This window comes from Emydura macquarii, unplaced genomic scaffold (genome assembly GCF_026122565.2).
Source record: "Emydura macquarii macquarii isolate MOO-44397 ecotype Brisbane River unplaced genomic scaffold, CSIRO-AGI_Emac_v2 contig_3035, whole genome shotgun sequence".
In the NCBI taxonomy this organism is placed as follows: Eukaryota; Metazoa; Chordata; order Testudines; family Chelidae; genus Emydura; species Emydura macquarii.
The window spans coordinates 489,566-499,145 of NW_027133172.1; the positions used below are offsets into that span (position 1 = coordinate 489,566).

Here is a 9,580-nt window from a genome sequence, read left to right on the forward strand (position 1 = left end):
ACACAATCTAAGTAGGCAAAAAATTAAAGGGGGGGGGAAATGAAGAGTTATTATTCACATTTAGAGAATGGGCCCAGAGATGAAAAGACTTGTCCAAGATCACCCAGGGAGTCTGACTTTTCAGAAACCCTTGGCAGTGCATTTATTAACTGACTGCTATCAAACGTTTGCAGAGTTGTGGCCGTGCCGGTCCCAGGAGATGAGGGAGACAAGGTAGGTGAGGTGATATTTTTGATTGGATCCACGTCTGTCGGTGGAGGGGACAAACTTTTGAGCTGTCAAGCTTTTCTCCAGACCAGAGGAAGCACTCTGTGTAGATCAAATCTTGTCCCGTCCACTGACAAGACTTGGTCCAATGAAGATATTACCTCATCTATCCTGTCTCTCTGCAGTCAGATGTGTTGATGAGGTCTTCGTCCCTTTCAACTTTCCCTTTATTTTTCTTGCTAAAAGCGGCTTTAAAAGAATAGATGAATGGTGCAGCTATTTGATGACCATCATGGGCTTTGTCTTTCCATCCATGGTCCGTCTTTCTTTAGATTTCTCTTCTCCCCCTTTTTTTTCTCCCTTCTGAGTTTTATGTGTATGGATGTAATTATTTATTTGGAGGTATAAAAGCCCCAGGAGGTGTTCATGTTGTTGTCAGGGAGTCCAATATACCTGTACAATTCTTACCCCTTTTGGATAACACCGGTAGAGTTAGAGGAGGGAATGAAGATGAAAGTGAGGGTGGGGGGAGAGTTTACAACATAGAACTGGGGAGAGAAGAGACTGAATGTTGACGTGATGAATGTCAGGTACGTACAGTGCTTGGTATCACATTGACGGTGCCTTGGGATTAGGAGGAGATATATAGATTTCCTTGATGTTAGCCCCCTATGCCTTTCCTGAGCTACCAAATGTATCCCAGCTCATTTGAGCTGCAGCCTCTTTGCTTTGCCGGCGTTGGTCATCATCATGGCAAATCCAGAGCTGGTCTAGTCTCCTGGGTCAGTCTGGAGCTTGGTTCTTAAGGTGGTCTGCCCGGAGAGTCAGTTTACGGCCATCATTGGTGATCACATTGTGCCACCGTAGCTTTTGGCAAGTGCGTCAACACCAGCGGTGTAGCGGTGACACTCTCTGGTAAACCCGCTTCAGAATTCATAGGTCTTCCATCCTAATCATACGACCATCAGTCGCTGCCCCCAGCGGAGGCTGGATTTGACCACCTCTAAACCCTGGCAGATTCCCACCACTTGCACCCATTATTCCAAAGGCACCGTCCGTGTCTTTTCCAAATCCACTGTCTGTGCCGGTCCCTACCCCTTGTGTCCTCAGCTGGCCTGATCATGCAGGACATGAAGAGGTTTGGAATATACTGAACTATCCCCTGACTTTCATCGATGTTTACTTCTTGTGAATGCCCTGCGACGGCTCCCCCATTTCCCACCGATGTCACCCACCCACCATTCCAGCTTCTCCAAATCCTTTCTCTATGGGTATCTAGGCCCTGAATCTCCACCCAGAATTCACAGGGACCAAACCAAAACACCTGCTGAGGAACCCACCCGTGACACCAATCGTTTGAAAAACCATCGTGCCGGTCTCTCCTGAACGCACGTTCCTTGGGTGTAGCTGGCCCCTGAATGATCATCTGCCTCCAGCACCCAGAACTTGTGGCTGTCAAACTATTAGGCAGATAAGCAGATAGCTAAACACTCACTGTTTTGAGCAGATGAGCCATTGCTTCTTTAAAACACTGGTTCCCACCACTATTCCCAACACTATCCTAGAGCCCACTGCTACTCCAGTACTCACACACCCATCAACCTCTCGCCAATCCACACTTTCCACTTGCCCCCCATGGGCATTCATCTCCTCTACATCCCCAGGATTCATGGTTCCCAAACCAAATTCCCTACCGCGGATCCTACTGTTAAAACAGATTGTTCCTAATCCACCATCCTAACCTCTCCCAAATCCACACTCTTTGTGTTTGTCGAATCCCCAAATCCTCCTTTCCCCTGACCGTCCTGGAGTCATGGCGGCAAAGCTGTCTTATGGCTTTGGGACTCGCCTATGTTATAAGGCCAGCTCCGCATTACAAACTTTTGCTGGTATAGTAACGTTAGTAACGGGTGTGATTTTTTGTGACACTTCTATACCAACAAAAACCCTAGTGTAGACATAGTTAGAGCAGCATAAAAGTGTCTCCCAATGTGAATAGAGAACTCACTGTTGCTACCAATACTCCCAAATCTACCATCCCTGCCCTTCCCATCTTGACTCATTCAGTTTGACTAGCTGTCTCCCCCTTCCAGGATTCGTGGGCACCAGCCCAAAACACTCACTGCTGATCCCACTCCTGTCACCCATGATCACAAATCTCTTGAAATGCGGGTTATTTTTCAGTCGTAATGTTTATGGCTCCGACAGATGCGGTACAGCGAAGTGGCGTGGGAAGAGGGAAACCAGAGTTCCTTGGGAGAATTCATCCTGCTGGGAGTGTCTGGCCGGCCGCACTTGGAGCTGCTGCTCTTTGTGCTCATCTTAATCTCCTATGTCATGACTTTGCTTGGAAACACCACCATCATTGTGGTGTCGTGGCTGGACCTCCGGCTCCACACGCCCATGTACTTCTTCCTCAGCAACCTCTCCTTCCTGGACCTATGCTACACCACCAGCCTCGGCCCTCACATGCTGGTGAACTTCCGCAGCGCCCACAGGTCCATCCCGTTGGCCAGCTGTGTGGCCCAGCTATTCATCTCCCTCTCGCTGGGCTCCACCGAGTGCATCCTCCTGGCCGTCATGGCCTACGACCGCTACACCGCCGTCTGCCAGCCGCTGCGCTACAAGGCCATCATGAGCCGCCGCCTCTGCCTGCAGATGGCGGCCACCGCCTGGCTGAGTGGCTTCAGCAACGCGCTGGTGAAGACGGTGCTGACCCTGCGGCTGCCCCGGTGCGGGAGGAATCGGATCGACCACTTCTTCTGCGAGGTGCCAGCCATGCTCAAGCTGGCCTGTGTCGACACCTCCGCCAACATGACCGAACTCCTCGCCAGCAGTGTGCTGCTCCTGCTGCTGCCGTTGGGCCTCATCCTGGTCTCCTATGGCTACATCGGCGCCGCTGTGCTGAGGATGAATTCGGCTGAGGGCCGGAACAAGGCCTTCAACACCTGTGCCTCCCACCTGGCCGTGGTGTCACTCTTCTATGGCACGGCCATTTACACGTACCTGCAGCCCCCGTCCCAGGACCGGGGCAAGATGGCATCCCTCTTCTACACCATGGTGACCCCCATGCTCAACCCCTTGATCTACACGCTGAGGAACAAGGAAGTGCACGGGGCCCTGCGGAGAGCACTAGGGAGGAACACGACCATCCCGGGCACCTGAGCTGGGGCACTCGTTGGACATGGGACTATGTGGGCCTCTCTTGGGTTCTGTAGCACCTTTCCTGCCCAGATGGACCTTTCTGCCTTCTGCCCTCTTCCATCCCTCACAACTGTCCTTCCCTCTCCCCTCCCCTAATGAAACAATCTGCCTTCCCCGTCCCATAAATGTCCCCTGCTCTCTTCCTACCTGTGTGATCCACCGACTCTTGGGGTGCACCTACGCTTAAAATGCTGCATTGGCGCTGCTATAGGACTTTAGTGAAGACGCTGTACACTGATGGGATATAGTTAATCCACCTGCCTGAGAGGCAGTAGCTCTGTCGGCAGGAGAAGCTCTCCTGCCGACATAGTGCTGTCTACACACACCCCTGAGTGACATGGTTATACTGCTATAGGTCTGCAGTGTAGACCAGACCTCGGAGTTCTGAGATTACATCAGATTATCAGATTTCATTTTTAAAAAAAAAGTTTCTACCCTCCACGACTGGGTAGTACAGCTGGAAAAGGTGACCCAAGTGTGACCTAAAGACTCAGAAAGCAGAAGGAAAAGAAAAAAAAAATCCAAATGTATTATTACATAAACCCCACAGGATTTTTAAGCCAATCTCCTGATTTAGGGGCTGACTCGGCCTTTGGGAATGCTCTGGGCTTGCCGGATGGCACACTCCCTACCTAGAGAGGAAGACCCACTGTCCCTTCCACCTCTCATGTCTCTGCTCCTCTGGAGGGCTAGAAACTCCTCTGTCAGATTTCTCCCTTTACCGGACCACGTGTCATCCCTTTCTCTGAGACCCGCCAACTTAATTGCTGTCCAGCAGTTGATTCTGAACAGCTTTGACTATGGAACTGCTCTGAGGTTAATGGAAAGAGGCCAGTTGATGTCAGTGGGACTCAGATCGGCCCCCACAGTGCATGTGAGAATGGCTAAGGTTTTGGAAAGTGACAGATGATTTTGGATGCCAAAAATGAGACCCCTTAAAGTCACCTGATTTTCAGAAGGCAAGCGCTCAGGGCTCCCTGAAAACCACGCGTTTAAAAATCACGAATCATGTTCCAAAAATCATGAGATCATCTTAAAAATCATGAAATTTAATGAAATTATAACTGTTGGGTTCTTTTTCTTTGCCTTCCGGTTTCTGAGATTTAGATCGCACCTGCTCACGTTCTGGGGTTTTTCTCCTTCTCTATAAGGCCTAGAAACATCTCTTTTTAAAATTATTTTTTAATTGTAACCACATTCTTCCAGGAGCTGCTTTCAGGAGAAGACTGAGGACTACAAGACTTTCGCTGGCAACAGTGTGTCAAATCGGGTACCCAAAATCACCAGTTACTTTTGTAAATCTTGGTCCGTGCATCTCTCTAGTGGCCTGACCCAGTAACTACAGCCTGCCACGGGAGTCGCTCTTTTGGTTCAGTCTTCCCTTTCTGCTCTGATGTCTCCGGGTTGAACTGGCATTCATTGACTATGCTTTGTAGCGGCCGACCTCACCTGTCCAGCTCGAAGGCTGAGTGCCTGAGTTAATAAATATGCTCCCAGCTGCATTTCATTCTCTGGGCTCTCTGTATTGACTGAAGTTTAGATAGCTAGACGAGCAGGCTAGGAGGCTGGATAGATAGATAGATTTTAGAGAGACGAGGTGGGTGAGGTAATATCTTTTATTCAACCCGCTTCTGTTGGTGAGAGAGACATGCTTGTTGCTGTCCTCTGGACTCTCTCCAATTTGTCCAGATCTTTCTTAATGCATAATATATTATTGTTGTTAATTCATAAATAATAATTAATAATAGGCATAATTGTTTAGACAACCTACACACATTACATTCTTTCCATCTCTCCATATACTTAACTCCTTTCAGCCATAGATCATAGACAGATAGCTGGATAGATTTCTGTTTATTGGATAGTTTTTCTTAGTGATCTAAAATGGATACAAATACGTAGATTACTTTGTAATTCGCTGTGTTAGATCAGGGGCAGAGAGCAGTTAGCAGTGCAAATTTGGGGTCATTTGGTCTAGGGGTTCCTGACATACATCCTCCAGCAAAACGTTACCACTTAACTGTCAGTACTTATAATGTTTTCCTGTGCAGAGCTGGGGCCCAAACTAATTGCAAGAACCACATGAAATGGACACCAGTGGGATTTCCCTGGGCTCATCTAGTGTCCGGCACACAGAACAAGCTACAAAACTCAATTGTTGGAAAATTATTGGGTTTGGATTCTGGGTCTATAGATTGGTAGGGATAGCTGATGAAATCTCTGAAATCCAGGAAATAAATGAATGCCTCTAGATGTTACCATAGCAATTATCAATGATTAGTTGCTAATGTTTGATAATTAATGGATGACTCCAATAAACTGAAAAGTAAGAAAGATAATACAGATAAATGGACATACTTTTTAACATGATTCAAAAATAAACTGTGTTATTCAGTGCTCCATGACATTACCGAGGGAAGGACTAGATATTTATTTTACAAGTTGCTTTCTAGTTGAAGTTGGGGCTACAGCTCCATGGCAAACTGGAAATTAACTTAATGACATACAATGTTTGTATGACTGCTACAAAAAAAGGAAGTTAATTATACAAGTTATTCAGAAATTTTCTAACAGATACCATTTTTACATCATTTTTAAGGGTCAGAGTTAAGGTTGGAATCTGAGTTAAAAGTGTTTGTGTTTGACGTTTCTGAGGTGGGCATTGGGTGTTGAAATGACCTCATCTTATACACTAGCGAGGATTCAAATGTATAAAGAATATAAGCCCCCATGTTTCCGGGCATAAACCAGTCTCTAACTGACTGCATTGAGGAAGAAATTTCCTTTATGGGTAGGTTGTCTCATTGCCCATTCCTTGGCATACAGATCCTAGAACGGCCACCAACTGCCACATATGCACTTTCCCATGACAACTAGTTCGAGGTATTGTTGTGGTCGTGTTGACCCCAGGATATGAGAGAGGCAAGGTAGGTGAGGTAATATCTTTTATTGGACCAACTTACGTTGGTGGCCTAAAAAAATCCTGCCCCACACCTTCAAAAGATGATCATCAGAACTTAAATTCATAATTCTGCTGCACACTGAAAACCATGGACTCAATTTTGGTTTTATGGCCTATTACAACAATTTGTAACACATCCTGCTGCCTGCTAACCTTCCATTGTCCGACAGCTGCAGAGGCGTTAATTTTCCACTTCATGTTTATTGCCCACTTCATTTTAAGTGGTCTCCTGTGACATGATTAACAATCTGTCCTGCCTTGTATTTAGTCTGGACACTCTGGTTACCTTCTCTGGGCCTGAGGCAGTGCTCTGTGAAGCTCCAATGTTTGTCCCTTCCACCAACATAAATTGGTCCAATAAACAAGATGATCTCACCTACCTTGTCTCTCAACTCCGTTTCTTTGTGTACAGATGTATCACAGGGTGGACTGAGCCCTTTAAGAGGGAACTGTCCCAGCCCATCTGTGACTCATTTAACAGCCTTGATGGGGCCTCATAGAGGAAAGGTATTTGTGATAATGAGCCAGAAGGGAAGGGAACAGGAGGTGGAAGGTGTGGCAGAGAAGAGCTGCAGTAAGCAGGAGGCCCTTATAGGAGATCCTGACCTGGAGAAGGGTTGGGGGGGGGGGCGGAAGCCAGAGTCAAAAGGCTGAGCTTGGAAGAGATAGGAGTGATGGCTTCTTGAAGAGCTGCCTGGAAGAAAGGAAGAGCCCCGCATATGGTAGAAGACACTAGAGCTGAATATCAACTGTTGTGTTGTGGTGATGGACTTTCTTTTCGGACCTGATTGTTTTGAATTCTTTCTGTTATTGAATGAGCCCCAGGCAGGGCTGGTGTTAGCCATGAGAAAGACTGTGTGGATTTCTTAACGCCTCCCGAAGAGGAGAAAGAGAGGCAAGGCATCAGAGCCAGTCCTAGCCATGAGGGGGCTCTTAGGAGGAAAGGAGGCCCTATTAAAGTATCCTATGACTGCCACCAATTGCCACTTCTTTATGATTTGACTTCCCGGCACATTATTATTACAAATATCGATAAAACTGCAGTGATAGTTAGGAGCCCCCAGTCACAACGAGGATCTGTACAAATATAGCATTTTTTTTAAAAAAAAAGATCTCTGTCCCAAAGAGCTTACAATCTAAGCCTCACTTTTTCTATGTCAAATCCATTTCTTGGCATCTGTGTCTTATTGCTCCCACCAGCTGCCACAGATCCAGTTTTCTAGGACACTTTAATTCTCTGGTATATGGATCCTCTTTTGTCACTAAGTGCCACGGAACCACTTTTCAGTGACAAAGCTATTCCCTGATAGAAGGATCCACCCACCACCGACTGGCACAGAATTTCTATGACAGAGTCACAAGTGGGCCTGATTGCTTCAGAGCAGATGGGGCTGCCTTTGAATTTGTCTCTCCTGTGTATGGCTGTTGGGACTCCTTTCATCCCTATCTTTGTCCCTTCTCCCTGCAGGAGGAAAGAGGGAACGGGAGCTCCCAGTGGGAGTTCATCCTATTGGGGGTCTCTGACCAACCGCGCCTGGAGATGCTGCTTTTCGTGGTCTTGCTGGTCTTGTACGTCCTGAACCTGGTGGGGAACCTGGCCATCATTGTGGTCTTGTGGCTGGATCCCAGTCTCCACACCCCTATGTACTTCTTCCTTAGCAACCTCTCTTTCCTGGACCTTTGCTACACACCAGCACCATTCCAAAGATGCTGGTGAACTTCCGCAGTGTCCACAAGTGCATCACCTGTGCCAGCTGAGTGGCCCAGCTCTACATCTTCCTCTCGCTGGGAGGCACTGAGTGCTTCCTGCTGGTTATCATGGCCTACGACTGCTACGTTGCCATCTACCAGCTGCTGCACTACATGACCATCATGAGCCGTCGCCTCTGCCTGCAGAGGGTGGCCACTGCCTGGCTGAGTGGCTTTGGCAACTCCGTTGTGTAGACCGGCCTGACCGTGCGGCTGCCCCGGTGCGGGTGGAACTGGGTTGACCGCTTCTTCTGTGAGATGCCGACCCTGCTCAAGCCGGCCTGCGTCGACATCGCTGTGATTGAGGCCGAAGCATTTGCTGTCAGTGCGAGCTTCCTGCTGCTGGGCCTCACCCTGGTCTCCTACAGCTGCATCGCCTCCGCCGTGACAAAAAAGAATTGACTACCCCTGTTCTAGAACCTAGTTCTGTGCCGCGGCTGGCCATTAATCTCTGAGGCTTGTAGAGGAGGATCCTAGTTCATGGGAATTTGTGATTCTCTTTTGTTGCGAGGATTCTCAGTGTTTGCCTGAATAATCTTATTTAAACAGCCGCTCCGAAGAAAATAAAGTCCCTGCCCAAGAAAGAGCTTAGCAAAGGATGTTTGGCTGATGTGTAACCTTGTGCTATTTGTCAAAGGACTTGAGGATCATTTGGGATGAAAACAGCTGTACATCATTCTCAATGTCTCCATTCAAGATGTAGCAGAGAGGCAGCAATGTCCAGTGGCAAGAGAAAGGACTGGGAATCCGGACTCCAAGGTAGTCGCCTCTGCTCAAGGAGGGAATTTAAATATAGTTGGAGTCTGGACTCCTGGGTTCTGTTCTCAGCTCTGGGAAAGGAAGGGGAGTCTAGTGGGTTAGCGCAGAGCGGAGTTGGGTGTCAGGGCTCCTGGAGTCTATCCCTGGCTCTAGGCAAAAAACTTACTTTGTATATAATTAATGATAATGCAAGGAATGATAATGAAAGAACTATTTCAATGAAACAGTGATGACTATAAAATACAAATAAAACAGAGCCGCAATGGGCAGGCAGACTGAGCGACACAACTACATGCGGTCCTAGCAGAGCCGCAAAGAGGCAGCTGATGACACTGGCAATATTGCTTCAATTTAATGGGTATATAACGAGGCTTGGCAGAATTCCATTTTTTTTTAAAAATAATTTCTATGGATAACATTGATGTTTATTTTTAAGCATTTTTAAAATCCATTTAAATGGTCAGAGTTAAAGGGGGGGTCAGATAATAAGGGAATTAGATCATGCTTATTTAACGACATAAGTAGGCACTGAGATTCGTAACATTAAAACTTTATCAGCATTAAAGCAGATTGTGAACATCACATGTCAAAATATACAAAGTAAATATCCTCACATCAAACCCGAATACATTCTCAAGCACCATTTTTCTTAGTTTGCCTCTCTGTACATTTTGATTATTATCACGGAAATGTTTTTGG

General features: G+C 47.1%; 2 protein-coding genes and 1 pseudogene across 2 annotated transcripts in view; all 3 read left to right on the forward strand.

Annotated features, from left to right (window-relative positions):
• LOC137141274 (zinc finger protein 208-like) overlaps window positions 1-9,580 on the forward strand; it is a 134,723-nt gene that overhangs the window by 73,775 nt on the left and 51,368 nt on the right. The window lies entirely within an intron of this gene.
• On the forward strand, window positions 2,434-3,372 carry LOC137141286 (olfactory receptor 2B2-like). Its single transcript, XM_067530124.1, has one exon. The coding sequence runs from the start codon at window positions 2,545-2,547 to the stop codon at window positions 3,370-3,372; it is 828 nt and encodes a 275-aa protein (XP_067386225.1). The 5' UTR covers window positions 2,434-2,544.
• Window positions 6,142-8,524, forward strand: LOC137141289 (olfactory receptor 2B6-like; annotated as a pseudogene).